Source organism: Oncorhynchus gorbuscha, linkage group LG09 (genome assembly GCF_021184085.1).
Source record: "Oncorhynchus gorbuscha isolate QuinsamMale2020 ecotype Even-year linkage group LG09, OgorEven_v1.0, whole genome shotgun sequence".
Taxonomy (NCBI): Eukaryota; Metazoa; Chordata; class Actinopteri; order Salmoniformes; family Salmonidae; genus Oncorhynchus; species Oncorhynchus gorbuscha.
The window spans coordinates 19,959,991-19,982,777 of NC_060181.1; the positions used below are offsets into that span (position 1 = coordinate 19,959,991).

Below are 22,787 nucleotides of genomic sequence, written 5' to 3' on the forward strand. Positions count from 1 at the left end.
CCCACCTGGACAAAGGGAATGTATATGTGAGGATGCTGTTCATCGACTACAGCTCAGCCTTCAATACCACACTGCCCTCACCCACCTGGACAAAGGGAATGTATATGTGAGGATGCTGTTCATCGACTACAGCTCAGCCTTCAATACCATACTGCCCTCACCCACCTGGACAAAAGGAATGTATATGTGAGGATGCTGTTCATCGACTACAGCTCAGCCTTCAATACCACACTGCCCTCACCCACCTGAACTAAGGGAATGTATATGTGAGGATGCTGTTCATCGACTACAGCTCAGCCTTCAATACCACACTGCCCTCACCCACCTGGACAAAAGGAATGTATATGTGAGGATGCTGTTCATCGACTACAGCTCAGCCTTCAATACCATACTGCCCTCACCCACCTGGACAAAGGGAATGTATATGTGAGGATGCTGTTCATCGACTACAGCTCAGCCTTCAATACCATACTGCCCTCACCCACCTGGACAAAGGGAATGTATATGTGAGGATGCTGTTCATCGACTACAGCTCAGCCTTCAATACCACACTGCCCTCACCCACCTGGACAAAGGGAATGTATATGTGAGGATGCTGTTCATCGACTACAGCTCAGCCTTCAATACCACACTGCCCTCACCCACCTGAACTAAGGGAATGTATATGTGAGGATGCTGTTCATCGACTACAGCTCAGCCTTCAATACCACACTGCCCTCACCCACCTGGACAAAAGGAATGTATATGTGAGGATGCTGTTCATCGACTACAGCTCAGCCTTCAATACCATACTGCCCTCACCCACCTGAACTAAGGGAATGTATATGTGAGGATGCTGTTCATCGACTACAGCTCAGCCTTCAATACCACACTGCCCTCACCCACCTGGACAAAGGGAATGTATATGTGAGGATGCTGTTCATCGACTACAGCTCAGCCTTCAATACCATACTGCCCTCACCCACCTGGACAAAGGGAATGTATATGTGAGGATGCTGTTCATCGACTACAGCTCAGCCTTCAATACCATACTGCCCTCTAAGCTCACCACAAAACGCACGGCCCTGGAACTGATCTCCCTATGCAAGCTGGGTCCTGGACTTCCTGATGGGCGTTCTCATCCCCCTTCTGTATTCCAATGTATACCCACGACTGTGTGGTCTCACACAACTCCAACTCCATCATAACGTTTGCTGACAACATGACAGCCTGATTACCAACAACAACGAGGTGGCCTACAGGGAGGAGGTAGGCACTCTAATGGCGTGGTGCCAGGTAAACAACCTCAAAGTCAGCTAAACAAAGGAGCTGATTGTGGACTTCAGGAGGTACCAGGCTGGGCACGCGCCCATCCTCATCAACTGTGCCACCATGGAGACGGTCAAAAAGTTCAAGTTCCTCTGCGTACACAACTCCAAGGAGCTGAAATGGTCAAACCACACGGACACTGGTGAAGGCACAATAGCGACTCATCAAACTCGGGATTCTGAAGAAATTCAGTCTGTTCCCTAGGGCCCTCACAGTGTTCTACAGGAGCACCATCAAGAAAATACTGTTGAATATTGCATCACAGCTGGGTACGGCAACTCCCCCGCCACAGACCACAAGGTGCTTACAGAGGGGGTACGCTCAGCTGAATGCACCACTGGGTGCACACTGCCTGACCTTCAGGACACCTACAACCCCAGGTGTCACAGAAAGGGCAAGAAGATCATCAGGGACCCCTGGATATTCTGAGCCATGACCGGTTCTCTCCGTTTCCATCACTCAGACGTGGGCATTCTAGGAGCATCATGGCAAAAACATGTCAAACTGGCCAATAGCTTCTACCCACAGACCATCATCACTAGTCAGCTACCTGCCCCCCCCCCCTCTATTATATTTGTATTGTTTTATTTCACTTTGTACTGCATTGTTGGAGCTCGGAGCTTATTAATTTCACTGTACCCTGTCATTACATACATCTGCAACCCTGTGCATGTGTTCTCTCTAATACAATCTAATATATGTATTTTCCGCTAGGTGGCAGTCATCACAGGTTTGTGTGTCCGTCGTCGTCAGAGAATCTAGCTACGTAGCTAGAGAAGCTCGCTTGTTGTGGTGGCTAACGACGGGAAGCATGCTACGGTTCTCAATTGAGTGATATTCGCCCAATAGTAGGCGAAATCTGCAGAAATGGGGAAAAGAGACAATAGAGTGGTAAGCCACGTGTTAAATCATTACAGGCATGTAGATATTTAGCTTTTTACGATAAATAATAACGTTATGCATGAAAACAAACAAACGTGTTGGCTATAGCTAACTGGCACGGAACGCATGGGCCTGTAACGTTAGGTATGTTAGCTAGGCCCTATAAGTTAGCTAGCTAACAGTAGTTTACGTTAGTGTGCAGACAAGTCGAATCCCTTTAAAACTAGCTATATCAAAGGTGCGGAAATGTGAGTTATTTTAACATACGATATATATATATATATATCAAACGAATATAGCTAACTAGGCAAACTAACCTGGCAGATATCGAAGAACAAGTAAACGTTAGCAGATATGAAGGACCGCTAAACGGAGCCACACCTGAACTAACGTAGCTAACTATTAAGTTCGAAATATATCTATTTATGTTATTTAGCTAGTGTATAATGATATAGCGAACTAGCGAGCACACCCTGTGCCTGTTCTGCTAACATAATCCCAAGCGCACTGTCGAAAAAAACAACTATTACTGTAACTACGCCTGCCAACTAGGCTCGAGTTCATCACCCGAATTGGCCGGACTGGCTGTCTACGCTGTATCTATGTTATGAATGTGTTAACATTACATTTGTATGGAAAGGCCATAGAATTGGTATTGACAGTCTAGTCAAAATGACTGAACCAACCTAGCCAGGTCAAAATATTGTGTGTTATTATGCATCCGATCCTGTCTAGACTAGTGTTTCTTGTCTACGGTAGCCAGATGTCATTGAGATGTCTGGTCTGACTGTCTCCCTTGTGTGTTTTCAGTCATATGTGAACCCCATAGCTGCATCACGGGCCAAGGGACCTGCACCCAACGCAGGACCGTCTATCCAGGATTACCTGAGCAGACCACGGCCAACATGGTAAGCTTAAGATAACACACCAAAGGACCTATGATTTGTGCCTGAAAGGGCTCCAGGTTGTATAACTGGCGAGATGGACATACCATCATTGATGTTACTGAAGACTGTCAACAGGCAAAATGGTGGATTCTAGGTGTGTAAATCGGGGTAGTAAGGCATTGCTGTTTTATAGTAATAGGCTACACGCTATGAAATGCTGCCTGCAAGTCACAGTAAAATGTTGCTATGCCCTTGAATGTTTGGACCTAGGCCTACATCACCGTCAGTTGTGATTCATTGAGTGATGATGGTTTTTGTTCATCAGGGAAGAGGTGAAGGAGATCATCGAGAGGAAGAAGAAAGGCTCCAGAGCTCTGGCGGACTTTGAGGATCAAATGAACGAGGTATTGTTCAAATGTCAACAATTGTACTTTATTGACCGGTTGTTATTATACCACAAATCCAGTGTTTTCTTTTTTTCTTACATTCAAATATCACAATTTGCTTTGTATAGAATTGGAAGAAAGAGCTGGCGAAGAACAGAGAGAAGTTACTGGGTGGCGTTGACAAGGAGAAAGAGGAGAAGGAGAAGAAGGAGAAGGAGAAGAGAGAGAAGAAGGAGAAGAAAGAGGTATGCTTCCAGTTCTATCCATGTCTAACATTCGAATACAAACATTTTGTTTTAATGTATCCACCTCTCATACCAGATCTCGGTTTTGTGTTTAGAAAAAGAAGAAAGAGAAGGGGAAAAAAGAAAAGGGAAAGAAATCCAACAGGGTGAGGAAAGCTGTCTCCAATGTTTTGTTGAAGGCTGTTGGTATGCATATTGCGGTAGTGGTATCTGTCATCTAAAGTGTAAGCTTTTCACAAAGGTATCTTTGTGTCACTTGCTGTCTTCAAATCTAATGAGCTCTGCTTTCATTGTGTTTGGTCAAGCATTCCTCTCCCTCCTCCTCCTCATCGAGTTCTGATTCCTCTAGCAGCTCCTCCTCAGACTCTGAAGACGAGGTATGTACCAGAGTATTTGGTGACAAGTCTGTGTCAGCTTGCCATACTGTTTCCCAGCCACCCTGTGGGCACCATAGAAATATAATACATTAGAAGTAATTGTATTTCTAAGGTAGGCACGAAGAGCTGTGTGAAGTATTGTGAATATATATATATTGTGAATACATTTATACTGTTGATATTTTGTTTGGGGATTGGCTTCTACCCCCTTTATGAATATGCGTTTCCAGTTAAATATTGTCCTGCTAATTCAAAGAGTGGAAATGTGATAGATTGAAACTGAGTTTTTGTCTGATGTCTGTTTGGTCAGAATGAAAAGAAGAGTGTGAAAAAGAAACGTAAAAAGAAGCGGTCCTCCAAGAAAGCATCAGAAGACTCGACTGTAGAATCGGAGCCCGACAGCAAGGTTACTTTGATGTGGAGAGTATTCCATCTATTTCCTTACATTCATTTTAATTGAAGACATTTCTGCACTCTTAGAAATGTCTTTCGTCACGTGCTTCTCTGTTTAGCCATTGTTTGATTTCTGTTCATTCATTTCAAAGTTGAACTTTTTTTTGTTGTGTGAGTACTTCATTAAATCTTCATGTTTTGTATGCAAAAAAAGGGCTCCTTCCCTCTCATTCTGTTTCTCTCCAAGAAGACGAAGATGGAGATGGAGATGAAGAAGAAAGAAAAGGTAATTTAAGGACATTCGTGTGGCTGTTAGTCCTATTTTGTGTATTGCTGCCTGAAGAAGGTTTTGAACATGCTGGGCTACAGTGAGCTGAGGGCTGTAAATGTTTAACCTTCAGGATGAAAAGAGCCGCAGGAAGAAGAGGAAAGCCGAGCAAAGTCATAAAGACTCATCCTCCGAGTCGTCAGCTGACTCAGAAGTGGAGGAGGGTGTAAGTACATTCACCTTTGTCACCTTTATATTCATTTGCCATGTTTTATGACTGAAAATAATGTGTTATGTATTGACTTAGATGACCACTTATGGGATGTATTTTTGTTCCTCATTGGAAGGCATAGGTCATCTGCAGTTTAAGTATTATATGAAAGGAACTTTTTGTTGCATTCTGTATCATTGTGAAATACTGCACTTTTTGATTGGACGTTAGGAAACTGTCAGCGGCCTTTCCCCATATATTGTGGTTGGTTAATTTTTGCAATGTCTCTGTAGGGTGAACCTAAGAAGAGAAAGAGAAGTAATGAGGAGAAAGAAAAAATAGCAGCAGTAAGTGGTTGTCAGATAAGCATACACTAACCACAGGATGAAAACGGCCACTCCCCATGTCAGATTTAATGACTAGTGACCAAAATACACTATATTTACAAAGCTATGTGGACACCCCTTTAAATTAGTGGATTAGTCTATTTCAGCCATATTGTTGCTGACCGGTGTTTAAAATCAAGTACGCCGCCATGCAATCTCCATAGACAAACATTGGCAGTAAACTGGCCCATATTGAAGAGGTCAGTGACTGTCAACGTGGCACTGTCATAAAATGCCACCTTTCCAACAAGTCTGTAAAATTTCTGCCCTGGTCAACAACTGTTCAGCTGGGGAGTGGTAGGTCACACAATCGTCTGTCCTCGTTTTCCGTGGCCGAGCAGCTGCACACAAGCCTAAGATCACCATGCACAGTGCCATGCGTTGGGAGGAGTGGTGTAAAGCCCGCCAACATTGAACTCTGAAGCAGTGGAAACATATTCTCTGGAGGGATGAATCACACTTCACCATCTGGCAGTCCGACGGACGAATATGGGTTTGGTGGATGCCAGGAGAACGCTACCTGCCCCAATGCATAGTGCCAACTGTGAAGTTTGGTGGAGGATGCATTTTGGTCTGGGGCTGTTTTTCATGGTTTGGGCTAGCTCCCTTAGTTCCAGTGAAGGGGAATCTTAGCGCTACAGAATACAATTTAATTCTAGATGATTTTGTGCTTCCAATTTCCTGTTCCTGTTTACTGTTTCAGCATGACTATACCCCCATGTACAAAGTGAGGTCCATACATAAATGGTTTGGAGATCGGTGTGGAAGAACTTGACTGGCCTGCCCAGAGCCCTGACCTCAACCCCATCAAACAGCTTTGGGATGATTTGGAACACTGACTGCAAGCCAGGCCTAATCACCCAACATCATAACCCGACCTTACGAATGCTCTGCAAGTCCCTGCAGCAATGTTCCAACATCTAGTGGAAAGCCTTCCCAGAAGAGTGGATGCTATTATGGCAGCAAAGTGGGGACCAACTTCATATTATGCCCATGATTTTGGAATGAGATGTTTGACAAGCATGTGTCCACATACTTTTGGTCATGTAGTGTATGTTAGCAAATGACCAGAAATGGCAACGTGCCTCTGTCAGCAGATAACTACATGACTATCTCTTGGGATTGTTTCAAATGTAGAATATTTGTAAATATAATATATGCAGATGCTTTTATCCAAGGCATCTTAGTCATGCATGCATACATTTTAAGATATGTTTCGTTAAAAGCGACGTGCTCTACCAACTGAGCCACAAAGGACCACATACATACTGAGTAATATTTTTCTGCACTGACATATTTTATAGAAAAACATAGCAGAATGGAAGTTTAACACTTACTTACCCAACTGTTGTAAATGTTAACAGGACAAATCAAAGAAGAAGAGGAAAAAGAAGCACAAGAAACATGGCAGGAAGAAGAAGAAGAAGACCTCTTCTGACGTTGAGTTAGACTAACATCTAGCGCTGTGGTTCTCTGTCCAACTGTCCACCACTAGAGAGCATCTGCCTTTCCACTACCAAAAAATCCCATCTAGGCTGCTCCCATGATGGGGGTAGTTGATGGATTAGGGGAACCGCTAGCTTTCTGCTCATGAGAGTTGAGATGGTGGGGAGATGGGATATGGGGTTTCTAATGTTAATTAAGGACTGGTGAACTGGGAGTTACGGGTCATCAAACCCTCTGTGACAACTTTGCATATTTGTTTTTCTTTTGTCTGTTGCTAGTTTTTATTAGATCCAAATGAACGTCGTCGAGGATACCATAAGTCTGTCAAGTGTGGCCCAACTGAACTGAAACATTTGCATATGAAATGAAAATGAACTTCCATACATGGATATTGATCAGCAGTGTACATTTTTTACACCTTTGGTATGCTGCCCTTCTATGTCTATTTTACCATTCTTGGAGTTCTCGTGCATCACTAGCTACACTGAGGTCATTTTGGGACATTGTTATGCTGGTGCCCAGTGTCATGATGCATGCATTCTGATATGATGGTCACTTCTCTTGCCAGCCTCATATTGAAGTTGGGATTGTGAAAATACGAGTGAAATTGTCATTATCACAAGGGATAAACTGTTCAATTCTGTTAATGTAATGAATCCTACAACTGAATATCTATAAATGAATGGGTTTTAATTATTAAAGTATTGTTTTATCCTTGATAATATAGTGATTATTTTTTGTGTGTGGATGAATGATTTGTACATTTACATTTAAGTCATTTAGCAGACGCTCTTATCCAGAGCAACTTACAAATTGGTGCGTTCACCAATTCACCAATTTGTATTGGATAATAATAATAATAATAATAAGAGTAACATAACATTTATACTTGTAATTTACCATCCTGGAAGCATCATGAAATACAGTGGGGCAAAAAAGTATTTAGTCAGCCACCAATTGTGAAAGTTCTCCCACTTAAAAAGATGAGAGGCCTGTAATTTTCATCATAGGTACACTTCAACTATGAAAGACAAAATGAGAAAAAAAATTACATTGTAGGATTATTAATGACTTTATTTGCAAATTATGGTGGAAAATAAGTATTTGGTCAATAACAAAAGTTTCTCACAATACTTTGTTATATACCCTTTGTTGGCAATGACAGAGGTCAAATGTTTTCTGTAAGTCTTCACAAGGTTTTCACACACTGTTGCTGGTATTTTGGCCCATTCCTCCATGCAGATCTCCTCTAGAGCAGTGATGTTTTGGGACTGTTGCTGGGCAACACGGACTTTCAACTCCCTCCAAAGATTTTCTATGGGTTTGAGACTGGCTAGGTCACTCCAGGACCTTGAACTGCTTCTTACGAAGCCACTCCTTCGTTGCCCGGGCCGTGTGTTTGGGATCATTGTCATGCTGAAAGACCCAGCCACATTTCATCTTCAATGCCCTTGCTGATGGTAGGCTTTATTACTTTGGTCCCAGCTCTCTGCAGGTCATTCACTAGGTCCCCCCGTGTGGTTCTTGGATTTTTGCTCACCGTTCTTGTGATCATTTTGACCCCACGGGGTGAGATCTTGCGTGGAGTCCCAGATCGAGGGAGATTATCAGTGGTCTTGTATGTCTTCCATTTCCTAATAATTGCTCCCACAGTTGATTTCTTCAAACCAAGCTGCTTACCTATTGCAGATTCAGTCTTCCCAGCCTGGTGCAGGTCTATAATTTTGTTTCTGGTGTCCTTTGACAGCTCTTTGGTCTTGGCCATAGTGGAGTTTGGAGTGTGACTGTTTGAGGTTGTGGACAGGTGTGTTTTATACTGATAACAAGTTCAAACAGGTGCCATTAATACAGGTAATGAGTGGAGGACAGAGGAGCTTCTTAAAGAAGTTACAGGTCTGTGAGAGCCAGAAATCTTGTTTGTTTGTAGGTGACCAAATACTTATTTTCCACCATTATTTGCAAATAAATTCATAACAAATCCTACAATGTGATTTTCTGGATTTTTTTTTCTCATTTTGTCTGTCATAGTTGAAGTGTACCTATGATGAAAATTACAGGCCTCTCATCTTTTTAGGTGGGAGAACTTACACAATTGGTGGCTGACTAAATACTTTTTTGCCCCACTGTATTAATTTATACAAAATTTAAAAAAGAAGCTGAAATCTGCAGTTTGTGGGCGACCACACGCCGGCCACTTCTTATGTAGTGTTTTCACTTTGAACGAAAACAAGGGGGTTGAGCTCTGAGCTGCCACAAATATTATGGATATACTGACAAGATACATATCTCGCCACCCTAACAATAAGACTTGTTGTCCACAAAGTGGCACAGCAGGCTGTCTATCTCCCGTCTTTCTTTGGATTGGTGGATACATCTCGTTATTGTAATTGTTTTTTAAATGTTCAATGAGGGTTGTCAATGTCAATTGTCTGTATTCAATGGAGAGAGATGCTATGCTACTAACCTCATGCCGTGGATATGCAAAGCCATCTCAGATTGTTTTTTTCATGTCTTATATCAGTACACTTGTAACAATTTAAGCACTACAAAACTTATGTTCGATCAAATAAACCTCACCCATTAATTTTGACCAAATCCAGCACTCTCATTGACCTTCCTTAGTGGGCAAAACAGCGCTACCTGCTGGAAGGGGAGACAGATTTTCTGCCGAGTTTGGCCTCAGCCTCTAGTGTCCTAAGTTTTCATAACTGTGACCTTCATTTCCTACCGTCTGTACACTGTTAGTGTCTTAACGACCGTTCCACAGGTGCATGTTCATTAATTGTTTATGGTTCATTGAACAAGCATGGGAAACTTTGTGTTTAAACACTTTACAATGAAGATCTGTGAAGTTATTTGAATTTTTACTAATTATCTTTGAAAGACAGGGTCCTGAAAAAGGGACATTTCCTTTTTGGCTGAGTTTATATATCAAGGTGACATCGAGATAGTTACCAATATTAGTTATTTATTGTGTAGGCTGCTATTCTACTTGAAATTAAATAATGTGAAAGAAAAAATGGCCACGTTAGCTCCCACCGGTGCATGACCGTGATACCCAGTAGCGGTAGGAAGCACATGAGGTCAGCAGGCATGTAGCTACAACACTGGTGCACTGGTCGCCGGCTTATGTCATCGTGCAGTCCAATCAGCCATGCCAAACGTTCTTGAGTGGCAAAGAATCTGCCAAATGAGCTGATTTGCTTTCCACACACCCACTCCTTTCAACACGCCCACTCCTTTCAACACGCCCACTCTTTTCCATACACCCACTCCTTTCCACACACCCACTCCTTTCATTTACATTTACATTTAAGTCATTTAGCAGACGCTCTTATCCAGAGCGACTTACAAATTGGTGCATTCACCTTATGACATCCAGTGGAACAACCACTTTACAATAGTGCATCTAAATATTTTAAGGGGGGGGGGGGTGAGAAGGATTACTTTATCCTATCCTAGGTATTCCTTAAAGAGGTGGGGTTTCAGGTGTCTCCGGAAGGTGGTGATTGACTCCGCTGTCCTGGCGTCGTGAGGGAGTTTGTTCCACCATTGGGGAGCCAGAGCAGCGAACAGTTTTGACTGAGCTGAGCGGGAACTGTACTTCCTCAGTGGTAGGGAGGCGAGCAGGCCAGAGGTGGATGAACGCAGTGCCCTTATTTGGGTGTAGGGCCTGATCAGAGCCTGGAGGTACTGAGGTGCCGTTCCCCTCACAGCTCCGTAGGCAAGCACCATGGTCTTGTAGCGGATGCGAGCTTCAACTGGAAGCCAGTGGAGAGAGCGGAGGAGCGGGATGACGTGAGAGAACTTGGGAAGGTTGAACACTAGACGGGCTGCGGCGTTCTGGATGAGTTGTAGGGGTTTAATGGCACAGGCAGGGAGCCCAGCCAACAGCGAGTTGCAGTAATCCAGACGGGAGATGACAAGTGCCTGGATTAGGACCTGCGCCGCTTCCTGTGTGAGGCAGGGTCGTACTCTGCGCATGTTGTAGAGCATGAACCTACAGGAACGGGCCACCGCCTTGATGTTAGTTGAGAACGACAGTTTGTTGTCCAGGATCACGCCAAGGTTCTTAGCGCTCTGGGAAGAGGACACAATGGAGTTGTCAACCGTGATGGCGAGATCATGGAACGGGCAGTCCTTCCCCGGGAGGAAGAGCAGCTCCGTCTTGCCGAAGTTCAGCTTGAGGTGGTGATCCGTCATCCACACTGATATGTCTGCCAGACATGCAGAGATGCGATTCGCCACCTGGTCATCAGAAGGGGGAAAGGAGAAGATTAATTGTGTGTCGTCTGCATAGCAATGATAGGAGAGACCATGTGAGGTTATGACAGAGCCAAGTGACTTGGTGTATAGCGAGAATAGGAGAGGGCCTAGAACAGAGCCCTGGGGGACACCAGTGGTGAGAGCGCGTGGTGAGGAGACAGATTCTCGCCACGCCACCTGGTAGGAGCGACCTGTCAGGTAGGACGCAATCCAAGCGTGGGCCGCGCCGGAGATGCCCAACTCGGAGAGGGTGGAGAGGAGGATCTGATGGTTCACAGTATCGAAGGCAGCCGATAGGTCTAGAAGGATGAGAGCAGAGGAGAGAGAGTTAGCTTTAGCGGTGCGGAGCGCCTCCGTGATACAGAGAAGAGCAGTCTCAGTTGAATGACTAGTCTTGAAACCTGACTGATTTGGATCAAGAAGGTCATTCTGAGAGAGATAGCGGGAGAGCTGACCAAGGACGGCACGTTCAAGAGTTTTGGAGAGAAAAGAAAGAAGGGATACTGGTCTGTAGTTGTTGACATCGGAGGGATCGAGTGTAGGTTTTTTCAGAAGGGGTGCAACTCTCGCTCTCTTGAAGACGGAAGGGACGTAGCCAGCGGTCAGGGATAAGTTGATGAGCGAGGTGAGGTAAGGGAGAAGGTCTCCGGAAATGGTCTGGAGAAGAGAGGAGGGGATAGGGTCGAGCGGGCAGGTTGTTGGGCGGCCGGCCGTCACAAGACGCGAGATTTCATCTGGAGAGAGAGGGGAGAAAGAGGTCAGAGCACAGGGTAGGGCAGTGTGAGCAGAACCAGCGGTGTTGTTTGACTTAGCAAACGAGGATCGGATGTCGTCGATCTTCTTTTCAAAATGGTTGACGAAGTCATCTGCAGAGAGGGAGGAGGGGGGGAGGGGGAGGAGGATTCAGGAGGGAGGAGAATGTGGCAAAGAGCTTCCTAGGGTTAGAGGCAGATGCTTGGAATTTAGAGTGGTAGAAAGTGGCTTTAGCAGCAGAGACAGAGGAGGAAAATGTAGAGAGGAGTGGGTGTTTTTATTCACTCCTTTCAACACGCCCACTCCTTTCCATACACCCACTCCTTTCAACACGCCCACTCCTTTCCATACACCCACTCCTTTCAACACGCCCACTCCTTTCCATACACCCACTCCTTTCAACACGCCCACTCCTTTCCATACACCCACTCCTTTCAACACGCCCACTCCTTTCCATACACCCACTCCTTTCAACACGCCCACTCCTTTCCATACACCCACTCCTTTCAACACGCCCACTCCTTTCCATACACCCCTTTTCAACACGCCCACTTTCCATACACCCACTCCTTTCAACACGCCCTCCTTTCCATACACCCACTCCTTTCAACACGCCCACTCCTTTCCATACACCCACTCCTTTCAACACGCCCACTCCTTTCCATACACCCACTCCTTTCAACACGCCCACTTCACCCACACGCCCACTCCTTTCCATTTCACACCCACTCCTTTCAACACCCACTCCTTTCAACACGCCCACTCCTTTCCATACACCCACTCCTTTCAACACGCCCACTCCTTTCCATACACCCACTCCTTTCAACACGCCCACTCCTTTCCATACACCCACTCCTTTCAACACGCCCACTCCTTTCCATACACCCACTCCTTTCAACACGCCCACTCCTTTCCATACACATAACACCCACTCCTTTCAACACCCACTCCTTTCAACACGCCCACTCCTTTCCATACACCCCTTTCACTCCTTTCAACACGCCCACTCCTTTCCATACACCCACTCCTTTCAACACGCCCACTCCTTTCAACACACCCACTCCTTTCAACACGCCCACTCCTTTCAACACGCCCACTCCTTTCAACACGCCCACTCCTTTCAACACGCCCACTCCTTTCAACACGCCCACTCCTTTCAACACGCCCACTCCTTTCAACACGCCCACTCCTTTCAACACGCCCACTCCTTTCAACACGCCCACTCCTTTCAACACGCCCACTCCTTTCCATACACCCACTCCTTTCAACACGCCCACTCCTTTCCATACACCCACTCCTTTTAACACGCCCACTCCGGGGCTGCAGCTACCCACACTTGCCTTTGGCTGGATTGTTGGGCTGTCTATGCAAGCAGCTGGAGGCAGGGATTTCTCCTGCAGAGCTCCAGTTTTATATATCCATGTGAGAGAAGCACTTCAACTATGACAGACAAAATGAGAAAAAAAATCCAGAAAATCACATTGTAGGATTTTTAAAGAATGTATAAGTATTTAAGTAATAAGTCTTTGGTCACCTACAAACAAGCAAGAGGGCCAAGTTAGTTTGAGTTTTTATTTATTCATTTATTATCCAATAGGCCACAAAGTGTCCTATCCTAGACCCCCCTAGGCCCCATCCTATTCTAGACCACAACTTACCCATCCCCCCTTTGATATCTGGCTCTGCCCAGGTAACAACCTTGCCTACTCTAAACAATGACTTAGGTAAGATGAGTAAATTATCCTTATGTTCTGACATTATCATGTAGGAGAGCCCCTTTCATTCTCCACATGTCCAATTCTCCCTTGGGCTTCTGTTCATGTCTATCCTGTATCAATTCTCTGTCAAGTGTCTTATCTACTTTAAGAGTTATCTGTGCTGCTTTGTATGTTCTTAGATGTATATGTGCTTGTCTATTTAAACAGTAACCCTTTTCTCTCCTTTCTTATTTCACAGGCACTAGTCAATGCTACTATGTCGGCCTGCTGTGCCGAATAATTTCTTGGCAATGTTTCCGTGTTTTACACCATAGTTCCTGAAACCAACTAAACATTCATTCCACTCAGTATCTGTTTATTCACCTATTCTGTGTCACTCCTACCTTGCTCATTTCCTGACCCCCCTTCTAAAACTTCTCCTCTCTGCTCTCAAACCTTCAAGGTCTCAGCAGCACGGGGAGGGCTCCTCCATCTGCCTTTCCTCCTATCTGTCTTTCGCTCTTTCTCATAGCAGTCTTTATCAAATATGGGTTGTTACCAACTATTGACTAAGTGTCTCACTGTTTGGCATTATCTGAACTCATGGATTTTAGAAAAAACATGTCTATGGGGGCAATCTCTAAAGTCCTTACATAACCTTAATCAACCTATCTCGATCCTATCAATAATCCTAAATCACCACAGATGTCATAGATCCCTGTCAACGTTAATACTATTTAAATAAAAATCTTCTAATGATCAAATAAAGCCAAAATGAATGCTAACCATATCATGTGCTTTCTGTACTAATGAGCTCTCTCCATTGGGAGTCCACTGTATTTTATCTAACAATAACATGGGTTAACCTTAAAATCAGTCTCATCAATCATTTAATATATGTTGCATAGTGTGGGATACATTATCTACAGTAATTTACCATCCCTAAGAACGGCAACATTTTTTTTTCATAATTAATTTGAATGATTATAAAATCACTATTTTTCTATCTCAATCTATTTTCCTGCCTTATTTGCTTAAACTATGTCCTGTCCAAACCTCAAAGGACCATATCCTCCCCCGTTTATTATCGATGATAAATAGGATTTCTGTTCCTTTTATTTTTTTATTTTATTTCACCTTTATTTAACCAGGTAGGCTAGTTGAGAACAAGTTCTCATTTGCAACTGCGACCTGGCCAAGATAAAAGCATAGCAGTGTGAACAGACAACACAGAGTTACACATGGAATAAACAATTAACAAGTAAATAACACAGTAGAAAAAAAATGGGCAGTCTATATACAATGTGTGCAAAAGGCATGAGGAGGTAGGCGAATAATACAGTTTTGCAGATTAACAATGGAGTGATAAATGATCAGGTCATGTACAGGTAGAGATATTGGTGTGCAAAAGAGCAGAAAAATAAATAAATAAAAACAGTATAAAAAACAGTATGGGAATGAGGTAGGTGAAAATGGGTGGGCTATTTTCCTATAGACTATGTACAGCTGCAGCGATCGGTTAGCTGCTCGGATAGCTGATGTTTGAAGTTGGTGAGGGAGATAAAAGTCTCCAACTTCAGCGATTTTTGCAATTCGTTCCAGTCACAGGCAGCAGAGTACTGGAACGAAAGGCGGCCAAATGATGTGTTGGCTTTAGGGATGATCAGTGAGATACACCTGCTGGAGCGCGTGCTACGGATGGGTGTTGCCATCGTGACCAGTGAACTGAGATAAGGCGGAGCTTTACCTAGCATGGACTTGAAGATGACCTGGAGCCAGTGGGTCTGGCGACGAATATGTAGTGAGGGCCAGCCGACTAGAGCATACAAGTCGCAGTGGTGGGTGGTATAAGGTGCTTTAGTGACAAAACGGATGGCACTGTGATAGACTGCATCCAGTTTGCTGAGTAGAGTGTTGGAAGCCATTTTGTAGATGACATCGCCGAAGTCGAGGATCGGTAGGATAGTCAGTTTAACTAGGGTAAGCTTGGCAGCGTGAGTGAAGGAGGCTTTGTTGCGGAATAGAAAGCCGACTCTTGATTTGATTTTCGAATGGAGATGTTTGATGTGGGTCTGGAAGGAGAGTTTGCAGTCTAGCCAGACACCTAGGTACTTATAGATGTCCACATATTCAAGGTCGGAACCATCCAGGGTGGTGATGCTAGTCGGGCATGCGGGTGCAGGCAGCGATCGGTTGAAAAGCATGCATTTGGTTTTACTCCTGTTGTAATACCAAATGAATGGTAGCCAATTCGAAACCTTCACAGTCAGTGTTTACAACAGAATCCTGAACCTCCTCCTCCTCCTCAATAGAGTCTATTCCCTCGCTCCTCATAATTTGTCCTGCTAAAAATCCACATTCTCCTCTGAGTCTTGCTGCTCCTAGTGAACTACTTATCTCTCCACCTCTCTGAGCTCAGCTCGCCCCCACCCTACTAAGTTCTGTTTAATGGTATGGCTTATCTCTCCACCTCTCCGAGCTCAGCTCGCCCCCACCCTACTAAGTTCTGTTTAATCGTATGGCTTATCTCTCCACCTCTCCGAGCTCTGCTCGCCCCCACCCTACTAAGTTCTGTTTAATGGTATGGCTTATCTCTCCACCTCTCCGAGCTCAGCTCGCCCCCACCCTACTAAGTTCTGTTTAATGGTATGGCGTATCTCTCCACCTCTCCGAGCTCAGCTCGCCCCCACCCTACTAAGTTCTGTTTAATGGTATGGCTTATCTCTCCACCTCTCCGAGCTCAGCTCGCCCCCACCCTACTAAGTTCTGTTTAATGGTATGGCTTATCTCTCCACCTCTCCGAGCTCAGCTCGCCCCCACCCTACTAAGTTCTGTTTAATGGTATGGCGTATCTCTCCACCTCTCTGAGCTCAGCTCGCCCCCACCCTACTAAGTTCTGTTTAATGGTATGGCTTATCTCTCCACCTCTCCGAGCTCAGCTCGCCCCCACCCTACTAAGTTCTGTTTAATGGTATGGCTTATCTCTCCACCTCTCCGAGCTCAGCTCGCCCCCACCCTACTAAGTTCTGTTTAATGGTATGGCGTATCTCTCCACCTCTCTGAGCTCAGCTCGCCCCCACCCTACTAAGTTCTGTTTAATGGTATGGCTTATCTCGGGAAGCATTCCACTGAGGAAAGCAATTTTTAATTGTTTACTATACGGGGCATTGAGTCCCTCCACTGCCGGGGATTCTTTTAACCCACTATTCTCCCGGAGCATCATATATACACTGCTCAAAAAAATAAAGGGAACACTAAAATAACACATCCTAGAATGAATGAAATAGTCTTATTAAATACTTTTTTCTTTACATAGCTGAATGTGCTGACAACAAAATCACACAAAAATTATCAATGGAAATCAAATTTATCAACCCATGGAGGTCTGGATTTGGAGTCACACTCAAAATTAAAGTGGAAAACCACACTACAGCCTGATCCAACTTTGATGTAATGTCCTTAAAACAAGTCACAATGAGGCTCAGTAGTGTGTGTGGCCTCCATGTGCCTGTATGACCTCCCTACAACGCCTGGGCATGCTCCTGATGAGGTGGCGGATGGTCTCCTGAGGGATCTCCTCCCAGACCTGGACTAAAGCATCCGCCAACCCCTGGACAGTCTGGTGCAACGTGGCGTTGGTGGATGGAGCGAGACATGATGTCCCAGATGTGCTCAATTGGATTCAGGTCTGGGGAACGGGCAGGCCAGTCCATAGCATCAATGCCTTCCTCTTGCAGGAACTGCTGACACACTCCAGCCACATGAGATCTAGCATTGTCTTGCATTAGGAGGAACCCAGGGCCAACCGCACCAGCATATGGTCTCACAAGGGGTCTGAGGATCTCATCTCGGTACCTAATGGCAGTCAGGCTACCTCTGGTGAGCACATGGAGGGCTGTGCGGCCCCCCAAAGAAATGCCACACCACACCATGACTGACCCACCGCCAAACCGGTCATGCTGGAGGATGTTGCAGGCAGCAGAACGTTCTCCACGGCGTCTCCAGACTCTGGCACGTCTGTCACATGTGCTCAGTTTGAACCTGCTTTCATCTGTGAAGAGCACAGGGCGCCAGTGGCGAATTTGCCAATCTTGGTGTTGCTTCCTAAGTGGACAGTTTGATTTCACAGAAGTGTGATTGACTTGGAGTTACATTGTGTTGTTTAAGTGTTCCCTTTATTTTTTTGAGCAGTGTATATAAAAAATACTACTACCGGTCAAAAGATTAAACAAAGTTTCAAATAACATGATCAGATCAGAATTACTACTCTGGAACCCTCCACAAAGTTACATGATTGTACCCTTATGGCCATCGGAAGAGAGACTTAAGGAAGTCTACCCTTAGCCCAAGGCTATGCCATTTCTTTCGTCTCATTGGTTCAAATTACAACTATGTCAAAGTACTATATACTCGTTCATAATTATCAGTTACTCAATTTACCTTAAAATCAGTATCACAAATTACCTTAAATTCCTTATCCAAATGGCCCTCCCATGAGGCTGATCAGACCACAAGGGAAAGCCATGATAGAGGTCAAGAGTCATACCACCCTTTTACTGTCGTGTTCCATACAATATTAGACAAATTGAAGAACCCTTTATCTAAAGAATTCACGTGTTTAATTTAAACTCAGAAAACAAAACTTCTAATATTCCATATGTGAGTGTACCCCTTTAAGACATGTCTCTTGGAAAATGGAAATGTACTCCCTCCAATCATTCGTTTTTTAAATTTCCTCAATGTTTCATGTAACTCATTCAGTCCTTCTCCAAATAGTCTCCCCAAAATGCTTGATAGGAATACCCTGCCATTAGACACACACAACTGTGATAAACGTGCACTGTCCCTTTAAAATAAAATAAACTCAGCCTGCAATCCACTTTGCGGACCTTTCATTGTTCCCCATAATGAAAACAGATTATAATGTTAGTATACCCTAACTTCCTGTTAAATTTCACTGGTGTTACCTGAACAATCAAACAAAAATCAATAACCGGGAACTATTACAAAACTTTTACGATACATCTCCCTCTCTTATAGCCAAATATAGCCCAGTGAACGCCACCAATCAGTGCTGCCCACCTAACAATTTTTTAACTACATAAAGTACATAAATTGTTCAGTGCATTGCGCAAGTGGGCCAACAACAAGTATTTATTCAAGACAAATATGCTGCAGACCAGCAAGAATTCCTCCACGGACCTACGCCGGTCCACAGACCAGGGTTTGAGAAAGGCTGGAATAGGCTATGGATAATTCTTCTGAGACTACACTAGGAACACTTGATATTGCGAGCCCAGCAGAGAATCAGGGATGAGGGGCATCATCGGGCACACATGAGATGCTATAATACTGTAAGCAACTAATTCTCAAACACTTAGCAGTATGACATTTAATTGATTACAAATTACGTGAAGAGCCCTTACTGCTGCTCGATCGTCCTATTTTTCTAACTTAATTGAGGAAAATAAGAACAATCCGAAATTCCTTTTTAATACTGTCGCAAAGCTAACTAACAAGCAGCATTCCCCAAGAGAGGATGGTTTTCACTTTAGCAGTGATAAATTCATGAACTTCTTTGAGGAAAAGATCATGATTATTAGAAAGCAAATTACGGACTCCTCTTTAAATCTGCATATTCCTTCAAAGCTCAGTTGTCCTGAGTCTGCACAACTCTGCCAGGACCTAGGATCAAGAGAGACGCTCAAGTGTTTTAGTACTATATCTCTTGACACAATGATGAAAATAATCATGGCCTCTAAACCTTCAAGCTGCATACTGGACCCTATTCCAACTAAACTACTGAAAGAGCTGCTTCCTGTGCTTGGCCCTCCTATGTTGAACATAATAAACGTCTCTCTATCCACCGGATGTGTACCAAACTCACTAAAAGTGTCAGTAATAAAGCCTCTCTTGAAAAAGCCAAACCTTGACCCAGAAAATATAAAAACTATCGGCCTATATCGAATCTTCCATTCCTCTCAAAAATGTTAGAAAAGGCTGTTGCGCAGCAACTCACTGCCTCCCTGGAGACAAACAATGTATACGAAATGCTTCAGTCTGGTTTTAGACCCCATCATATCACTGAGACTGCACTTGTGAAGGTGGTAAAATACCTTTTAATGGCATCAGACCAAGGCTCTGCATCTGTCCTCGTGCTCCTAGACCTTAGTGCTGCTTTTGATATCATCGATCACCACATTCTTTTGGAGAGATTGGAAACCCAAATTGGTCTACACGGACAAGTTCTGACCTGGTTTAGAGCTTATCTGTCGGAAAGATATCAGTTTGTCTCTGTGAATGGTTTGCCCTCTGACAAATCAACTGTAAATGTCGGTGTTCCTCAAGGTTCCGTTTTAGGACCACTATTGTTTTCACTATATATTTTACCTCTTGGAGATGTCATTCAATGTTAATGTTAAAATGTTAACTTAATGTTAACTTTCACTGCTAAGCAGATGACACACAGTTGTACATTTCAATGAAACATGATGAAGCCCCAAAATTGCCCTCGCTAGAAGCATGTGTTTCAGACATAAGGAAGTGGGTGGCTGCAAACTTTCTACTTTTAAACTCAGACAAAACAGAGATACTTGTTCTAGGTCCCAAGAAACAAGGAGATCTTCTGTTGAATCTGACAATTAATTTTAATGGTTGTACAGTTGTCTAAAATAAAACTGTGAAGGACCTCGGCGTTACTCTGGACCCTGATCTCTCTTTTGAAGAACTTATCAAGACCATTTCAAGGACAGCTTTTTTCCATCTACGTAACATTGCAAAAATCAGAAACTTTCTGTCCAAAAATGATGCAGAAAAATTAATCCATGCTTTTGTCACTTCTAGGTTAGACTACTGCAATGCTCTACGTTCCGGCTACCCGGATAAAGCACTAAATAAACTTCAGTTAGTGCTAAATACGGCTGCTAGAATCCTGACTAGAACAAAAACATTTGATCATATTACTCCAGTGCTAGCCTCCCTACACTGGCTTCCTGTCAAAGCAAGGGCTGATTTCAAGGTTTTACTGCTAACCTACAAAGCATTACATGGGCTTGCTCCTACCTAGCTCTCTGATTTGGTCCTGCCGTACATACCTACACGTACGCTACGGTCACAAGATGCAGGCCTCCTAATTGTCCCTAGAATTTCTAAGAATCAGCTGGAGGCAGGGCTTTCACCTATAGAGCTCCATTTTTATGGAACGGTCTGCCTCCCCATGTCAGAGACGCAAACTCGGTCTCAACCTTTAAGTCTTTACTGAAGACTCATCTCTTCAGTGGGTCATATGAATGAGTGTAGTCTGGCCCAGGAGTGGGAAGGTGAACGGAAAGGCTCTGGAGCAACGAACCGCCCTTGCTGTCTCTGCCTGGCCTGTTCCCCTCTTTCCACTGGGATTCTCTGCCTCTAACCCTATTACAGGGGCTGAGTCACTGGCTTACTGGGGCTCTCTCATACCGTCCCTGGGAGGGGTGCGTCACCTGAGTGGGTTGAGTCACTGATGTGATCATCCTGTCTGGGTTGGTGCCACCCCCCCTTGGGTTGTGCCGTGGCAGAGATCTTTGTGGGCTATACTCAGCCTTGTCTCAGGATGGTAAGTTGGTGGTTGAAGATATCCCTCTAGTGATGTGGGGGCTGTGCTTTGGCAAAGTGGGTGGGGTTATATCCTTCCTGTTTGGCCCTGTCCGGGGAGTCCTCGGATGGGGCCACAGTGTCTCCTGACCCCTCCTGTCTCAGCCTCCAGTATTTATGCTGCAGTAGTTTATGTGTCGGGGGGCTAGGGTCAGTTTGTTATATCTGGAGTACTTCTCCTGTCCTATTCGGTGTCCTGTGTGAATTTAAGTGTGCTCTCTCTAATTCTCTCTTTCTCTCTTTCGTTCTCTCTCTCGGAGGACCTGAGCCCTAGGACCATGCCTCAGGACTACCTGACATGATGACTCCTTGCTGTCCACAGTCCACCTGGCCGTGCTGCTGCTCCAGTTTCAACTGTTCTGCCTTATTATTATTGGACCATGCTGGTCATTTATGAACATTTGAACATCTTGGCCATGTTCTGTTATAATCTCCACCTGGCACAGCCAGAAGAGGACTGGCCACCCCACATAGCCTGGTTCCTCTCTAGGTTTCTTCCTAGGTTTTGGCCTTTCTAGGGAGTTTTTCCTAGCCACCGTGCTTCTACACCTGCATTGCTTGCTGTTTGGGGTTTTAGGCTGAATTTCTGTACAGCACTTTGAGATATCAGCTGATGTACGTAGGGCTATATAAATACATTTGATTTGATTTGATTTTGACATGACCCTCCCCTGGACTAAATTACAAATTGCATAACCCTCCCCCATTTTCTTCCGGATAACTATTGTGTACATTTTGTTTTTACCTCTCCCTTAGTTTGCAGTGACTTTCACTTCCTCTCCAACTCTGAGGCAGCAGTGTCATTCGAGTAGCCGGGATTAGCCCAGAAGGCTAATATTTCACAATTATTCTTTCAAAATATTATTTATTGTAAGACACATATTGATGTATTCAGTCAATGGTGCCACCTGTAAATGACCGATTGTTTGGTGCCACCCCCTTGTTTTCGTTCTAAGTGAAAACACTACACAAGAAGTAGGGCGGATTCTGGCTTTAAACAGAACATTTGTAGACATCCTCAATCTGGACAAAGTTCCTCATGGATACACCCAGATTCCCTAAAACAGACTGTATTCCTTACCACTGTGGTTTGCAACACAATACTAAATAGATGTATACAGCAGACACTTTCACCAAACTAACTATGGAAACCATAGATGGCTATGATGTATTGAGAAACGCTGCAATTTGCATGACAATAACTTTACAGTACAGTTAAGGACTCAGGTCACACAGAGGAATCAATCGTACTACAGACAACCGTGATAAGAGTAATGCTGTACCTTACATAATTTCTCACTTTTTCCTTCCTTATATTCCACATTTCTCTGAAAATGATTAATCGTTTTTGAAATAACTCCTAGACTTATTAAACAACTATTGCGATGAACACAGTCTAGGGGAGTGAAGAATGTGTCATAGGAATGATTGGTATCAAAGGTTAAAGGAGGCCTATTTAAGTCCTTCATATAGTTTGAGCTATTGTTAATATCTACATTTTTGTCCCCCCCCCCCTTAAATCTGAACTCAGCCCCTGAATGACTTCCAAGAGGTTAGGAGTCACCATAAAAGCAGAACCTAGTATCCTAGGTGACTTCTAGGTAACATCCCTGAGGTCATGTAAATTCAGCCATTGGTGGTTTCAAATGATAG

General features: G+C 44.2%; 1 protein-coding gene across 2 annotated transcripts; it reads left to right on the forward strand.

Annotated features, from left to right (window-relative positions):
* The first annotated feature begins 2,049 nt into the window (after window positions 1–2,049).
* fam133b (family with sequence similarity 133 member B) lies at window positions 2,050–7,508 on the forward strand. 2 transcript variants are annotated; one of them, XM_046361629.1, is made up of 11 exons: window positions 2,050–2,199; window positions 3,001–3,098; window positions 3,403–3,481; window positions 3,592–3,708; window positions 3,804–3,854; window positions 4,014–4,085; window positions 4,396–4,491; window positions 4,693–4,764; window positions 4,880–4,972; window positions 5,251–5,304; window positions 6,708–7,508. In XM_046361629.1, exons 1-11 carry the CDS (start codon window positions 2,176–2,178, stop codon window positions 6,795–6,797), a joined length of 846 nt encoding a protein of 281 aa, XP_046217585.1. In that variant the 5' UTR covers window positions 2,050–2,175; the 3' UTR covers window positions 6,798–7,508. The 2 variants fall into 2 exon arrangements, with proteins under 2 accessions (XP_046217585.1, XP_046217586.1); XM_046361630.1 differs by having other exon boundaries at window positions 4,729–4,764.
* The last annotated feature ends 15,279 nt before the right edge of the window (window positions 7,509–22,787 follow it).